This window comes from Littorina saxatilis, linkage group LG1 (genome assembly GCF_037325665.1).
Source record: "Littorina saxatilis isolate snail1 linkage group LG1, US_GU_Lsax_2.0, whole genome shotgun sequence".
NCBI classification, from domain to species: Eukaryota; Metazoa; Mollusca; class Gastropoda; order Littorinimorpha; family Littorinidae; genus Littorina; species Littorina saxatilis.
This window is the reverse complement of record NC_090245.1, coordinates 83,905,124-83,921,204: the sequence shown is the minus strand read 5'-3', so window position 1 is coordinate 83,921,204 and position 16,081 is coordinate 83,905,124. Positions and strand designations below refer to the sequence as shown.

Below are 16,081 nucleotides of genomic sequence, written 5' to 3'. Positions count from 1 at the left end.
AGAGCCATTCACAAAGTAACTGCAGGATTAAAGTGAAGCGAAATCAAATTAAATAAGCGCTTCTAAATTTGTGATCTGGGTCGTTCAATATACAAGGTTTACCTTAGATACCCATGAACTGGAATAAATCGAGAATCAATACGGATATCCGTGTCGTGGATAGAATCAGGTGGTAGGCCGTTCAAAACGCTTGACTAATTACAGAACCGGTGTTTGTAGCAACCGAGTGTAGTTCATCGTGCTTCGATAGACCGTTCATTTTCTTCGTGGATTCACTTGGTAGGCGACGGTGTTGGAAAAGCAGCCTCACTTTTCAAGCTTTGATTGCAATAATATAACGCGTGTCGTATTAAAGTTACGCACAACGTATCGATTGTGGTGCAGCTGTCATCCATTATTTGATTACTTTCGTCGCTTGACAACAGGTCGAGTGAGGCGTTACGCATAATCATGCTTGCGATGAATTTTGTGTGTGAGTTGTGGCTTACCAGCTAGCGTGCATCCGGCGTCTCCTTTTACTTACGAATGAATTACCTACCGAACTGGTGAGTGGTAAATGTGTTGGCTTTGTTTGTGTTCTGTTTCTTTTAGTTTTTAGTTCGCTTCTTAGCTTGGCTCTTTCTTTCTTTGTTGGTTCGTTTCTTTCTGTGTTGCTTCGTTTCTTTCTTTGTTGCTTCGTTTCTTTCTGTGTTGCTTCGTTTCTTTCTTTGTTGCTTCGTTTCTTTCTGTGTTGCTTCGTTTCTTTCTGTGTTGCTTCGTTTCTTTCTTTGTTGCTTCGTTTCTTTCTTTGTTGCTTCGTTTCTTTCTTTGTTGCTTCGTTTCTTTCTTTGTTGCTTCGTTTCTTTCTTTGTTGCTTCGTTTCTTTCTTTGTTGCTTCGTTTCTTTCTTTGTTGCTTCGTTTCTTTCTGTGTTGCTTCGTTTCTTTCTTTGTTGCTTCGTTTCTTTCTGTGTTGCTTCGTTTCTTTCTTTGTTGCTTCGTTTCTTTCTGTGTTGCTTCGTTTCTTTCTGTGTTGCTTCGTTTCTTTCTGTGTTGCTTCGTTTCTTTCTGTGTTGCTTCGTTTCTTTCTGTGTTGCTTCGTTTCTTTCTGTGTTGCTTCGTTTCTTTCTGTGTTGCTTCGTTTCTTTCTGTGTTGCTTCGTTTCTTTCTGTGTTGCTTCGTTTCTTTCTGTGTTGCTTCGTTTCTTTCTGTGTTGCTTCGTTTCTTTCTTTGTTGCTTCGTTTCTTTCTGTGTTGCTTCGTTTCTTTCTGTGTTGCTTCGTTTCTTTCTGTGTTGCTTCGTTTCTTTCTTTGTTGGTTCGTTTCTTTCTGTGTTGCTTCGTTTCTTTCTGTGTTGCTTCGTTTCTTTCTGTGTTGCTTCGTTTCTTTCTTTGTTGGTTCGTTTCTTTCTGTGTTGCTTCGTTTCTTTCTTTGTTGCTTCGTTTCTTTCTGTGTTGGTTCGTTTCTTTCTGTGTTGCTTCGTTTCTTTCTGTGTTGCTTCGTTTCTTTCTTTGTTGGTTCGTTTCTTTCTGTGTTGCTTCGTTTCTTTCTGTGTTGCTTCGTTTCTTTCTGTGTTGGTTCGTTTCTTTCTGTGTTGCTTCGTTTCTTTCTTTGTTGCTTCGTTTCTTTCTGTGTTGGTTCGTTTCTTTCTGTGTTGGTTCGTTTCTTTCTGTGTTGCTTCGTTTCTTTCTTTGTTGGTTCGTTTCTTTCTGTGTTGCTTCGTTTCTTTCTGTGTTGCTTCGTTTCTTTCTGTGTTGGTTCGTTTCTTTCTGTGTTGCTTCGTTTCTTTCTTTGTTGCTTCGTTTCTTTCTGTGTTGCTTCGTTTCTTTCTGTGTTGCTTCGTTTCTTTCTGTGTTGCTTCGTTTCTTTCTGTGTTGGTTCGTTTCTTTCTGTGTTGCTTCGTTTCTTTCTTTGTTGCTTCGTTTCTTTCTGTGTTGGTTCGTTTCTTTCTGTGTTGCTTCGTTTCTTTCTGTGTTGCTTCGTTTCTTTCTGTGTTGGTTCGTTTCTTTCTGTGTTGCTTCGTTTCTTTCTTTGTTGCTTCGTTTCTTTCTGTGTTGGTTCGTTTCTTTCTGTGTTGCTTCGTTTCTTTCTGTGTTGCTTCGTTTCTTTCTTTGTTGGTTCGTTTCTTTCTTTGTTGCTTCGTTTCTTTCTGTGTTGCTTCGTTTCTTTCTTTGTTGCTTCGTTTCTTTCTGTGTTGGTTCGTTTCTTTCTTTGTTGCTTCGTTTCTTTCTTTGTTGCTTCGTTTCTTTCTGTGTTGCTTCGTTTCTTTCTGTGTTGGTTCGTTTCTTTCTGTGTTGCTTCGTTTCTTTCTGTGTTGCTTCGTTTCTTTCTGTGTTGCTTCGTTTCTTTCTTTGTTGCTTCGTTTCTTTCTGTGTTGCTTCGTTTCTTTCTTTGTTGCTTCGTTTCTTTCTTTGTTGCTTCGTTTCTTTCTTTGTTGGTTCGTTTCTTTCTGTGTTGGTTCGTTTCTTTCTGTGTTGCTTCGTTTCTTTCTGTGTTGGTTCGTTTCTTTCTTTGTTGGTTCGTTTCTTTCTGTGTTGCTTCGTTTCTTTCTGTGTTGCTTCGTTTCTTTCTTTGTTGCTTCGTTTCTTTCTTTGTTGGTTCGTTTCTTTCTGTGTTGGTTCGTTTCTTTCTGTGTTGCTTCGTTTCTTTCTGTGTTGGTTCGTTTCTTTCTGTGTTGGTTCGTTTCTTTCTGTGTTGCTTCGTTTCTTTCTGTGTTGCTTCGTTTCTTTCTTTGTTGGTTCGTTTCTTTCTTTGTTGCTTCGTTTCTTTCTGTGTTGCTTCGTTTCTTTCTTTGTTGCTTCGTTTCTTTCTTTGTTGCTTCGTTTCTTTCTGTGTTGCTTCGTTTCTTTCTTTGTTGCTTCGTTTCTTTCTTTGTTGCTTCGTTTCTTTCTTTGTTGCTTCGTTTCTTTCTTTGTTGCTTCGTTTCTTTCTTTGTTGCTTCGTTTCTTTCTGTGTTGCTTCGTTTCTTTCTTTGTTGCTTCGTTTCTTTCTTTGTTGCTTCGTTTCTTTCTTTGTTGCTTCGTTTCTTTCTTTGTTGCTTCGTTTCTTTCTGTGTTGGTTCGTTTCTTTCTTTGTTGCTTCGTTTCTTTCTTTCTTACTTTCTGTGTAGCATTGGTGCTGTTTGTGAGCTCGGCGTTTCTTATTTATGACTTTCCTGCTTAAAAAATTGAAATCTTATGATGCGAGTAGGTCAGTGAGTAAATTAGTACGCTAGTTCATTAGTTAGTTAGCTTGTTATGTCAGGAGGCTGGCCGGAAGGAAGGTATAGGTATTCTGCTAGTTTGAGATTGATCGTTGCGAGCCTTGATCTTTTTGTCTGTTGTGCGTTGTTGTTAAGTCGCGTTCGTGACACAGTATTTGCAGAGGAAAATAGTATCTGTAAGCTACAGTGGTACTTTTGATTTGTGTGTGTGATTATGTGTGTGGGTGCGTGCGTGCGTGCGTGCGTGCGTGCGTGTGTGTGTGTGCGTGTGTGTGTGTGTGCGTGTGTGTGTGAGTGTGTGAGTGTGTGTGTGTGTGGGTGTGTGTGTGTGTGTATGTGTGTGTATGTGCTATCGTGCCTGCGTGCATAAGTGAGTGCTTGTATTTGTGTGTGTTTTTATGTCGACCGTGTCTCTATGTGTCTGTCTGAACGTCCATGTCTGTAAGCTTTCGTTGTCTGTGTGTGTGTCTATCTATTATGTTTGTGTGTTCTGAGACAGGGAGAGTAAGAGTGTCACAGTTGTGAACAAGTCAGTCCGGAAGCATGCAAGAACAAACATGTCCAAAGTGTGGCCACAGGTTCCAGGCTTCTTTGGTAAGTGCGGTGATTCTTTTTCTTTGAAAACGCATTAGACGCATATCGCACTGCTCTTCTTAATTCCATTGATTTTCAATTTGAATGATTAATGATTAACCTTTCATCATAAACCTCACAGGGGATCAAAACAATCAGAACGGCATATCTGTTTTTTTGTGTGCAGTGGAGACATTTTCTTTGCATAAAAAAAATAATCGGAGGTTAAATGTGCTCAAAAAGTGTGACGAATCACACTCAGTCTGGTGTGTCCATTTGACATAACGCCTTTTGGGCGTACTGTCTCGATGTCTTTGTGAGCCTCGGTCTTTGTGCCAACAAGGGTAAATAATCTTATACAGAAGAGTAACACCGATTTTTCAATTATATAGTATTTTCCTGTTGTCTTTGTATAAATATGTCTGCCTACTACGTCCCATGCTTTAAAGAAGACCATTATCAACGTTTGCAGGCCTGAAGCTTGACCTCATAAATTGTTACTAATGGGTGTAAAACATCGGTCGATGGCATGTTTGCTTTGACATTAATGTTGTAGTTCTGCTAATGAACAATTGTGTTTGCATTTAACGTTTCTAAGTACAGTACATCATTGGTATGTGATTAAATGACTTCTAAATCGTATACCATTGTTGACACGCTGTTTGAATTCGAACAGGTACAAATAGGGACCGTCGAAGGAGATGTCTATAATGCACATCGTTGCATTGTCATCAACTCGCCGGAAAAAGAAGGTACAAAATATCAAAACTTTGCAACAACAAGTTAGAAAACTTTGCATCAAGTTTGAAGAATACAAAATCACGCCCTTGTCATTTTGTTCAAAATTATCATTCACTAAAAGGCGATTGTTTTGGCTATTTAGAATCTTTTTTGGCTTGAGATTTATTTCCAAAGAGGTCACATGATCCCCACTCAAATGAAAGCTCTCTGAAAATTGCCTCGTCTTCTTCAGCTGGACCAATGAGGAGAAGAACTCTCAGTATGCGAGTGCAGAAAAACAAAAACATACCAAATGTCCATACAACTCGACATTCTGATATGATCTCTAGTCTTTTGTATCAGAGGAATCTGAAATATTCCAGGGATTTTGTCTTTCGATTCAATAATGAAAATGAGGACCCCAGTTCAGTGCCTTTTACTGAAGTTTGTGTGTGTGCACAATTTGAATTTCAATGTAGTGCTGGTCCTTCTTCTTCTTCTTCTGCGTTCGATGTTGGTGGCCGTGCTAGATCCTCAGACCAGTGGCTGCCAGGAAGTCCGCAGTCTTGCGCAGTTCGTCGGCAGGACCCCAGAGTTTGGCTCCAACACTGGTCTCTTCTTGCCAGAACTTCTGGCGTATTGTCTCTAGATGGGGGCAGTTCTGGAGAATGTGCTCCGGAGTTTGCTCTTCCGAGCCACATTCACAGTGTGCGTCATCCGCAAGGCCCAGTCTCTTGAGGTGTTTCTTCAGTCCACAGTGCCCTGTCCGTAGACGGAAAATGGTGGTTTGGCTTCTCCGGTCTAGTTTGTTGATGGGGTCTTCATGTGGGTTGTAGTCTCCGTTTCTCTTTTTCCAGTTTTCTTTCTTCTTCCGTTGTAGAAGAGTCTTGGCTTCTTTGTACGAGGTGGAGTTGTGTGGTTGAGGAAGTCTCGCACCTCCTTTTGCCAGCCTGTCCGCTTCTTCATTGCCGGCAATGCCGAAGTGCTGGTCCTGATTACAGTCTTATCTCTGGCACTTTCAAATTTGCCATTTGAAAAATGTTTAGTTGTGTCGAAGATTGTCCACTTAATTCTACAGATGCAGTAACTATGCTGAGCAAGGAACCTTCTTCTGGTGACCTCAATATCTCCGAAGTGAAAAATCTTACGTTGACTCAGAAGCACATCACTATCAACGTTGAACCAAGTCGCCCAGTGAAGATCCACATTGCTACTAAGCCTGAGGAAGTACAGGCTGGTGAGTATATCTTCCCATATTTGTCAAATATGTGTCGTGCCTTCTTCACGTTATTGTTTAATTATCAGAATCGGCACTATTCTTGCGGTTGTAGTACGTTTGGAAATTATTGTCTGTGTTCCGCGCATTTGGCACCGATTTCCAAAATATATATGTATGGTTGGAATTGGCCACTTGAGTTTACGTATTTTTTGCAAAATCGGAAGCTTATTCCGCGGGGAAAAAAATGTAGCAGTTATCTTGAATTTTGTTGAATTAGCTGCCGATTTCGAAAAAATTGGCACAATTTAGAAGCACTTTCACAAAATCGTTGGGCTTGATTCATACCTTCAATGATCTTCTTCTTGTCGTTCGCCTATGCTAAACTTGGAGTCCAGCTCTGGTAATGAAGCTGGTGGTCTTATGAAGAGCCTCCACAGGTCCATGCAGCTTCTCATGAAGGGGCACCGGCCTGGTCCAGATCTCTCTCCTCAGGGGCTGGATATTCCTGCAGTCCTGCGGGATGTGGGCTGCATCCTGCTCTGCGTCTCCACAGGGACACATGGGGGAGGGCACGGCTCGCAGTCTTTTGTGCAGGTGTTTCAGTCTAGTGTGCCCTGTTCTTAGGCGGAAAATGACTACCTGTTCAGGCCTTGACAGTTGCTGGTAGCTGTCGTGCGTTGGAGGGGTCTTAAGCAGAGACTTTATGGTGGTTTTCATCTCTGTGGAGCTCACTGGGTTTTCTTCTTGTTCGTCCTCCGCACCCAGTTTGGCCATTTTATCCTTCAATGATAATATTCAACCTGTACTCACTCCTCTAAACATTTGAAACTCTAGCAGTTGTTTAAATTAAATTCAAACTAGGATGATTATAATCATACGCACACATTCGTTTGTTACTTAGTTAAAATCAAATTCGAACTTGGATGCTTATAATCATACGTACGCACACATTAATGTGTTACTTTGTTGAAATTAATTCGAACTTGGATGTTTATAGTCATACATACTCATCGATTTTGTTACTTCCCTTTTTTCTTTTTTTTCTCAATTTAAGCTGGTGACGGCGTAATGATTGTGAGCACGGATTGGAGCAACCTGGAACTCGGTAAGGGACAACCGATGTCACCAGAGGAAGAAACGCAAGAAACTCGACAGTCTGCAGCCCAGCCTACAGAAAAGGAAGTCATCATTAGCAGCATTATCCACCAGCACACGGAACAGCTCACTGCTGAGATCATCGGGTTCATGCAGCGTGAGGATCCACCGAAGAAAGTCCTTAAAGACTTGTATGACCGGGAACATCTGCGTTTGCTTGGTCTCACCAAACGTCTCGATTTCCTGATGATGGTGGATATGAAAGACCTAGCGAAAGTGTTACAGCTGGAGCCTGAAATACAGCGAATACTGGCCGAAATGGTACCACCTCACTGTCGACAAGAAGTGAGATGGGGACATTTTTCCCACCTCCCTCTGCAGAGATCCATCCGTCAGCAAGGAGCAGCTGAAACCAGCGAAGGTTCATGCAAACTGCACACACACACACACACACACACACACACACACACACACACACACACACACACACACAAACACACACACACGCACACACACACACACACACACACACACACACACACACACACACATACATACACCACTACCACCACAACCACAACCCTCGTCTCGAATTCCCGTCTATGTTAAAAACATTAAGTCAAAACTTTGAAATTGTTGTACTAAGACAATAGGGCTTTGTTGATTGCCCGCGGCAAGGAAATCGCTGACACTGTTACGTGAAAAACGTACGGAAATTGACAAGCCAGTATTGCGCAGTAGTGCTTGCGCTTAATACCAAAAAGTGCGCTTTTTTTGTTCTTTTTTAATTTTCTTGGCTTTTTTCCCCGAACATATCTATATGTTTTTGGATTCAGGAAATGTTAAAGATGTTTTAGTTGCCAATTAATATACGTTATAATGATTTAAAGGACTGAAAATGCATTTAACAAAACGGTGCACAGCTCTGGAGAATATCTCATAAACAGCATGTATCAACTAACTGCAGTGAAATAAAGCATCCATCTTTGATCTTAAAAGTGTTGCATCATGCAAAATTATTCCATTCAACAACATCCGGCAAGGTTGGCACGATTAGTGTGTAAGCTTTATACTTACCTTGAAGAGTTTCCCTTTTTCTATTTTTGGTAACATCGGCTTTTTGGAAAGCCTAAAGATCGCATCGACTGTAATGGTTGCTAGCTGCTTGTAAGGCGATGTTCTTGTGTGTGAGAAGGAATGGGGACAGAAGGCTGGATTTGTATACCTGCCGTTTCCTTTATTGGCTTTTTATCGAATTTGTTTACACAATTAAGGGGAAAGAGATCCTAACACGATCATTGACTCATACCTACATCTACACAAATCGCATTTTGATGACGTTTCTTATAATGTTTCCTGCTGTCTTTGTCTCCAGCGTTAGATTCCCAGAATTCTTACAGTATTTCCATTCTTATTGCAGGTGGCAAACAGTATTACGTGGCAGATTACACGAAGGATATGCCTAAAGTCGTCGATTTGGACAAAATGGACATCTGATATATATACGAACAGCATTCACGAAGTTACCTTCGTTGGCTGTTGGTCTGAACAACGTGAAAACTGATACCATGCAATGCACTCCTTCCTTACATTTCTTCTTCTTGTCGTTCGCTGTTAGATCGTCAGTCCGGACTGCAGGGCGAAACATGCTGTCCTCTCCAAGTCCTCTCTGTCGGTATAGCTTCTTTTGTAGATGGTGTCCCTCAGAGCACTGTGGTATGGACAAGCCTGCAGGATGTGCTCTGCTGTCTGATTCTTGACACACGGACATAAGGGGGGATCCTCCTTACATTTAAGAGAACATGGAGTAGTTGATGATATTGATAACTTTGCCCTTCTAAAAAATGTCAAGTGGCTTGGAGTGAGAAATGTTGTTTTTGTAGCGATGATTCGTATTTATTACCGACTTTACATAATTAAACATTGTTTAGATTAATTTCTATACATCTTTTACATTCAGTCAGTGTGTGTGTGTGTGTGTGTGTGTGTGTGAGACGGTGTGTGTGTGTGAGTATGTGTGTGTGTGTTTGTGTTTGACTGTGTGTGTGTGTGTGTGTGTGTGTGTGAGTGTGTGTGTGTGTGTGTGTTTGTGTTTGTGTGTGTTTGACTGTGTGTGTGTGTGTGTGTGTGTGTGTGAGTGTGTGTGTGTGTGTGTGTGTGTGTGTGTGTGTGTGTGTGATCAGATTTATTAACGTTTTTCTCAAGCAATCCTTGTACCTTGAAATTTAGAAACGCTGTTACGACTCAACTCCAAACAACTCTTGTTTAGCCGAGACTGAAATATTTTGTTGCACCATTAGGGTAAGAGTCTACGAGACCTTGGAGACGAAGTAATGACGTCACTAGTATGAGAATCTACATGTTGGATCAACGTCATTACTGCGTCATTAATATGCGAATTTACGTAACTCATGGAGTTGCATCGTGGGATGAAAACAGTTATTTGGAGGAAGGAAACGTGAACCGCTAACCATTACGTTCACTGTATTTGCCGGGTATTGAGAGGCTACAAGTGGGGAACAAGAATCCTGTGTAACCACCGATGAAAAGCCGCCGGCACCTAACCTACCATCCCAAGGCCTGAGATGTAACCCGCAGCCGCACAGACTCGTAGAGTAGTGTCCGGAAAGGAGCATCAAGAGGTATGGTGTCGTTGTATTATCGAGCGCCCATCAAGGAACAGCTATTATACACTCACATCTATGTCGCATATATTTGTTTTATAATGTTTAATGAAGTTAATCATAAACGTACATGCTGCAAGTTAGTTCGGCATATAGATCTAGTATTTTATTCAGTAACCATGCTTGGTTTGTCTGCGAACTGCCCGACATGAAGATAGGGCAAGAAATCAAAATTAACCTTGATCCTAGGATACCGTTGTTAATAACAAGTATTACCTTTGATCCAGGGGTTCGAGCGTCTAGGATCCGCTGGGATAAGGGTGAACTAATCAAGCTACGCCACCAGTGTGATCCACCAGCGAGGAGCAAAAGGAGTTTGTCTACTAATTATCATCATCATCCAGTAATCTTCATCAAGTTCGTCACTGCTACGGTCATCATGTGAATCCAGGCTTCCATCAGGACATTCGGACTTTGTAACTAACCAGCCCATTTAAGATAAGTCCAGTTCGACATTAAACTAGCTGTCAATGCAAGAACAATTAACTATGAACGCAAATTCGTTAGATCTAAAATAGAAATAGTTTGTTAAAGAATCCGGAAATATTACCAACCAATAAATTTATTCATTAATCTAAATCATCAGTGTTTTACGAGATTGATTTGAAGCATGACTGTTGTAAAGTATTGAATATAACTTTGGTGTGTTCTTAGATATTGTATCTAAAACACAAGGTAAAAAGTGGAACTGCAACAATGGGGGCTCTGTCCGGAGATCTATACTGAACTCGTGTTCGTACCTAAGAAAAACTTGCATTGACAACTGGTTTACCCCATAAATTAGTTAGTCAATTTATCCGTGAAGCGACGGAATTTAGAATATTTTCTGGAAAATCTTTCTTCATTTCTTTCTTCAAAATTCAAAATCATTTCCTGCTTCATGTCGGATTCACTCATATACAGACCAGACGGTGGTATTGGTAAGTAGAATATTTAAATTATTTCTGTAAGAAGAAATTTTAAATAACTCCGTGTTTGATTTGGGTACATTCTGCCCAAAGAATCTTCGCGATCGCTGTTGTTCACGAACAGCGTTTTTGCTAAATTAATTCGTGGAAGGATTTCCATCTAGTTCGTCGAACAGTATCATAGTCATAAGGTAAGACATAGAATTGATGTCCGACAACTTCACGGGAAATTGGCAGTTTACTAACTAACTGTCGGTTCGAATTATACTCTCAAGTTCTGATCAAAACGGTGAGTGTGTTATAATTCCAACCAGGATGGACGCTCGATAGTACTAGGACCTTAGTTTAAGTTCAGATTAAATTATAACTCTAGTCGGAGTAACATTTAAAACGTGTTGCTTATTTAAGTTGTGCTTCACATTATTAGTTATCTATAACCCGCGGGTTGATAGTTAATAGTGGGGAAAACTTCTGTGGGTGTGTTGACAGACTGAAGGTCGTCATCACATAAGGCTTTGTAAGGCAACTTACTCAGCGACACACCGCTAAGTCCTAGTTAGTCGTTTCGGTTCAAGATAGAGACGAAGGACAGGTGTAGGAAAAATCACGTGCGCGTGTAACATTGTTTGTACCAGTGTTGAAAGGTTGAACAATACCTGCGGGTAAGAGTCTTCCATATTAGAGTACCACCAAGAGTGGATGTACCAAAGTTTTGTATTTTGAGGGATTACCTAAAATGGCTGATACCAGACATCATCAGCACTACACCAGATTCTCGTCAACCGTGGGCATAGACCCAGAATATACAGAAGGAGCAAATCTGATTGATATCACCGATCTAGGTGATGACGGCCACGCCGCTCAGCCTGTGAACGGACAGGTCGAGCAGACCGTTCCATCAAGTCCCAGCGTCAGTTCGATCAAGGAATTGATCACCATGGGGAAAGAGTTGGGTTTGGAGGGAAAGGAACTACAGTCATTCGTCCAAAGGGAGAGGGATAAAGAACGAGAAGCTCAAGAGCGTAAAGATGAGCGCCAAGAGAATGAGAGAAACAGACTCTTTAGGATAGAAGAGCTGCGCATTCAGAGCGAGGTTCAGATGAACACGAATGGAAACGCAGCTCATCCTTCACAACCCTCACATGACCATGATCCCCGTTTCATTCCCAAAATCCCTTACCTTGATGACAAGGATGACGTTGAATCCTGGCTCAAACAGTTTGAACACTATGCCAGAGATATGAATTTGGACGAATCAAAGAAAGCCTCCCGGCTGATATACTTCTTGAAAGGTAAGGCCCGTACCATCGTGTCCAAAATGGACGATGAGGATGTTGACGACTATGAAAAGGTGAAGAGCGCGTTATTTGAAGGATTCCAGCTCACCGCTGAGCAATATCGCATGAAATTCCGCAATACTAGACGTAATCCCGCGGAAACTTACAAAGAACACATCACTAGACTCGATCGGTACCTAACCAAGTGGATCGAGCTTGATCCGTGCGAGAAAACTGTCAAAGGATTAACCGATTTGATCCTGCGAGAGCAGTCCTTGCAGTCAATGCCTTCCGATCTCGCCGTGCATGTCAAAGACCGGAACCCGATCAATGCCAAGGAGATGGGAAAACTCGCGTCCGATTATGAGCTGAACAGAAGCCAAAATAAATTGAGACCGACACCAACGCGAACTCCTCAGGACGGAACGAAACGTTTTGAGAAGGATCATAAACCATCACCTCAACAAGGTAAAAGATCTTCTTTGACACCGGCGGAACGCGAAAAACTCCGAGAAGCAGGACTATGCTTCTATTGTCGCGTAGGTCTACACCGTTCGAGCGATTGTCCCTTACGGAAAAAAGGCAACACCGCCGGAGCTGTGACGGTTGAAGATGTCCGACGCGAAACACAGGGAAGAAAATCCCCGTTAGATAAATTGTGTCGAGACTGCACCACAAAAAAGTTTTCGGATCTAGTTGACGTCAAAGTCAACGGCAAACGAGTGAACGCCCTGAGAGACTCGGGCTGTAGCTCGATTGTGGTGGCCGCACATCTTGTGCCGGCCGACAAAATGACTGGTCAGAGAAAGAGGACCACGTTAGCGGACAAAAGTAAAGTCCGGTACTGCGAGACCGCGATCATTCATGTGGATTCGCCCTTCTTCTGCGGAGAGACAGAAGTCGTGGTCATGGCGGATCCCATAATGCCGGTGCTCATAGGGGAGTTCCATGGAACTCAGAACGACAGGAGGAAAACACCGATTTTCCCTGTCAGAGAACCTGCCTGGTATCACGACAGCGCTGAGACAGTCGCTGGGGCCGTAGATACCAGAGCACAGTCCAAATTGGACAATGATAGAGACAAATCTGCGAGTAAGCCAAGTAGCCGGGAGCCAACATCGGATATGTTTACTCCAAAGGACTTACGCGAGGCTCAGAAGACAGATCCTTCGTTAGACAGCATCAGGAAACAAGCTACTACCGGAGAAGAGAGAGGCCACATGAGGGTCGTGGAAAAGAATGGTATCTTGTACCAGTCGACGTTCAATCGGAAAGGAGAGGAGTCTTTGAAGGTTATTCTTCCCAAATCGTTCCGGAGTAAGGTGCTCGCATTCGGCCATGATCATCCAATGGCAGGACACCAAGGTCAGCGTCGTACCGCCGAAAGGATTAGACGCGAATTTTGGTGGCCATGCTGTGGTGTTGAGATCCGCCGCTACTGCTTGTCATGTGACGCTTGCCAGCGATCCGCGCCAAAACACCTTACGAAGAAGGTCCCATTGGGCAAGATGCCAGTGTTTGAGACTGCTTTCAGAAGAGTAGCAGTCGATATCATCGGGCCTATTCTTCCTATGTCCGAGAACAAAAAACGGTACATCCTCGTCATGGTTGACTTTGCCACCCGCTACCCTGAAGCTGTCGCGTTGAAGGACATCCACGCCGAGACAGTAGCCGATGCTTTGTGGGATTTTTGGACTAGACTCGGTATCCCAAGTGAAATATTGACTGATAACGGGAGCCAGTTCACAGGCACTCTGATGCAGGAAGTCACTGAACTCCTCCGCATCAAAAGGAAAACCTCTGCGGTATTTCATCCAGCTGGAAACGGTTTGTGCGAGAGAATGAATGGCACGTTAAAGAACATGCTCAAAAAGATGTGCATAGAACAGCCCAAAGCATGGGACACGTTCATCTCTGCATTACTGTTCGCATACCGCGAGACTCCTCAAGAGAGTTTAGGTTTCTCGCCATTCGAACTGTTGTTCGGGCGTACTGTCAGAGGACCAATGCAACTCTTGAGACAGATTTGGACAGATGAGAGCGTCTCAGATGAGGTCAAAACCACTGCGGAATATGTAGTGAACCTTCGTGAGAGGATCGAAGAGACCTGTTTGCTTGCTCGAGAGAACCTGAAAAAAGCATCAGTGCGATCTGCTCAATATTACGATCGTAAAGCCAAACCAAGGTCGCTAAAACCAGGAGAGAAAGTCCTGATTCTCAAGCCATTGAAAACAAACAAACTGGAACTCACTTGGCAAGGTCCATTTGAAGTGTTAGAGAAGTTGAATGATTTCGACTACAAAGTCCAAGTAAGGAGGAAGGAAAAAGTATTCCATGTCAACCTCCTCAAGTCTTACGTCGAACGTGAGCAACCTGTCACCGATGGAACAATACCGGTTGCAGTAGTAGAAGAAGAAGAGGAAGAAGTGATCGTCTCAGTAGTGGTAGAGGAGGACGAAACCACTAACGACGACATCTTCAGGTTGGACAGTCAGAGGACTATCCCAACATTTGAGACAAAGCGCACAGAAGGTTTAGACCACGTGCACTTTTCAGAGAAACTCACTCAGTCACAGCGAACTGAAGCGAGACAGATCTGCGCGGACAGACTAGATAATCTGACCGACGTACCACTCACCACGAATCTGACTACGTGTCGAATCGAAGTCACAGACAAGAAACCGGTCTATATAAGACCACGCCCCATTCCACATGCGTATGTGAAGATGGTGGAGAATGAAGTCGAAGAGATGTTGAAGCTAGGAGTCATCGAACCCGCCAACTCAGCTTACAATTCACCCATTGTTCTCGTCAAAAAGAAAGAAGAAGGGAAGTACCGCTTTTGCGCGGACCTCCGTGGGTTGAATGATGTCACGGTGTTCGATGGGGAACCCATCACCGACGTTCAACATTTATTCCAAAGCTTAGGAAAAGCCAAGTACTTCTCCAAGCTAGATCTCACGCGTGGCTACTGGGGAATACCCATTGTCGAGGAAGACAGAGACAAAACCGCGTTTGTGACGTCACGAGGCCAGTTTCGATGGGTGAAGATGCCAGGAAAGGACAACCTAGGTGCCGACTATTTGAGTCGCATCAACTGAGTTTCAGAGTCCAGAAGGGAAATTTGTCCACCCCGTTGGAGTAGTGAGGCCAAACTGGCCGCGACAGGCTCATGCGGATCTACTCCAAAATGTGGAAACAATTGTATATGCATATTGTATATTGTATTGTATTGTATTGTATATTGAGTCGTATAAACGGAAACGAAATAAGATTTCGCTTGTCCACCCCCCGGGGTTATGTTACGACTCAACTCCAAACAACTCTTGTTTAGCCGAGACTGAAATATTTTGTTGCACCATTAGGGTAAGAGTCTACGAGACCTTGGAGACGAAGTAATGACGTCACTAGTATGAGAATCTACATGTTGGATCAACGTCATTACTGCGTCATTAATATGCGAATTTACGTAACTCATGGAGTTGCATCGTGGGATGAAAACAGTTATTTGGAGGAAGGAAACGTGAACCGCTAACCATTACGTTCACTGTATTTGCCGGGTATTGAGAGGCTACAAGTGGGGAACAAGAATCCTGTGTAACCACCGATGAAAAGCCGCCGGCACCTAACCTACCATCCCAAGGCCTGAGATGTAACCCGCAGCCGCACAGACTCGTAGAGTAGTGTCCGGAAAGGAGCATCAAGAGGTATGGTGTCGTTGTATTATCGAGCGCCCATCAAGGAACAGCTATTATACACTCACATCTATGTCGCATATATTTGTTTTATAATGTTTAATGAAGTTAATCATAAACGTACATGCTGCAAGTTAGTTCGGCATATAGATCTAGTATTTTATTCAGTAACCATGCTTGGTTTGTCTGCGAACTGCCCGACATGAAGATAGGGCAAGAAATCAAAATTAACCTTGATCCTAGGATACCGTTGTTAATAACAAGTATTACCTTTGATCCAGGGGTTCGAGCGTCTAGGATCCGCTGGGATAAGGGTGAACTAATCAAGCTACGCCACCAGTGTGATCCACCAGCGAGGAGCAAAAGGAGTTTGTCTACTAATTATCATCATCATCCAGTAATCTTCATCAAGTTCGTCACTGCTACGGTCATCATGTGAATCCAGGCTTCCATCAGGACATTCGGACTTTGTAACTAACCAGCCCATTTAAGATAAGTCCAGTTCGACATTAAACTAGCTGTCAATGCAAGAACAATTAACTATGAACGCAAATTCGTTAGATCTAAAATAGAAATAGTTTGTTAAAGAATCCGGAAATATTACCAACCAATAAATTTATTCATTAATCTAAATCATCAGTGTTTTACGAGATTGATTTGAAGCATGACTGTTGTAAAGTATTGAATATAACTTTGGTGTGTTCTTAGATATTGTATCTAAAACACAAGGTA

General features: G+C 42.7%; 2 protein-coding genes and 1 long non-coding RNA gene across 4 annotated transcripts; all 3 read left to right on the top strand.

Annotated features, from left to right (window-relative positions):
* The first annotated feature begins 3,649 nt into the window (after window positions 1–3,649).
* On the top strand, window positions 3,650–8,684 carry LOC138981897 (uncharacterized). Of its 2 annotated transcripts, XM_070355043.1 has the most exons (5): window positions 3,669–3,772; window positions 4,428–4,503; window positions 5,550–5,708; window positions 6,745–7,206; window positions 8,206–8,684. In XM_070355043.1, exons 1-5 carry the CDS (start codon window positions 3,722–3,724, stop codon window positions 8,280–8,282), a joined length of 825 nt encoding a protein of 274 aa, XP_070211144.1. In that variant the 5' UTR covers window positions 3,669–3,721; the 3' UTR covers window positions 8,283–8,684. The 2 variants fall into 2 exon arrangements, with proteins under 2 accessions (XP_070211153.1, XP_070211144.1); XM_070355052.1 differs by lacking the exon at window positions 4,428–4,503 and having other exon boundaries at window positions 3,650–3,772.
* A 342-nt stretch (window positions 8,685–9,026) lies between these two features.
* Window positions 9,027–10,048, top strand: LOC138981920 (uncharacterized). The gene is made up of 2 exons (XR_011460739.1): window positions 9,027–9,427; window positions 9,697–10,048. It is a non-coding gene; the product is annotated as an uncharacterized lncRNA (long non-coding RNA).
* A 1,065-nt stretch (window positions 10,049–11,113) lies between these two features.
* Window positions 11,114–15,982, top strand: LOC138950865 (uncharacterized). Its single transcript, XM_070322579.1, has 2 exons — window positions 11,114–15,361; window positions 15,631–15,982. Exon 1 carries the CDS (start codon window positions 11,114–11,116, stop codon window positions 14,753–14,755), a length of 3,642 nt encoding a protein of 1,213 aa, XP_070178680.1. The 3' UTR covers window positions 14,756–15,361; window positions 15,631–15,982.
* The last annotated feature ends 99 nt before the right edge of the window (window positions 15,983–16,081 follow it).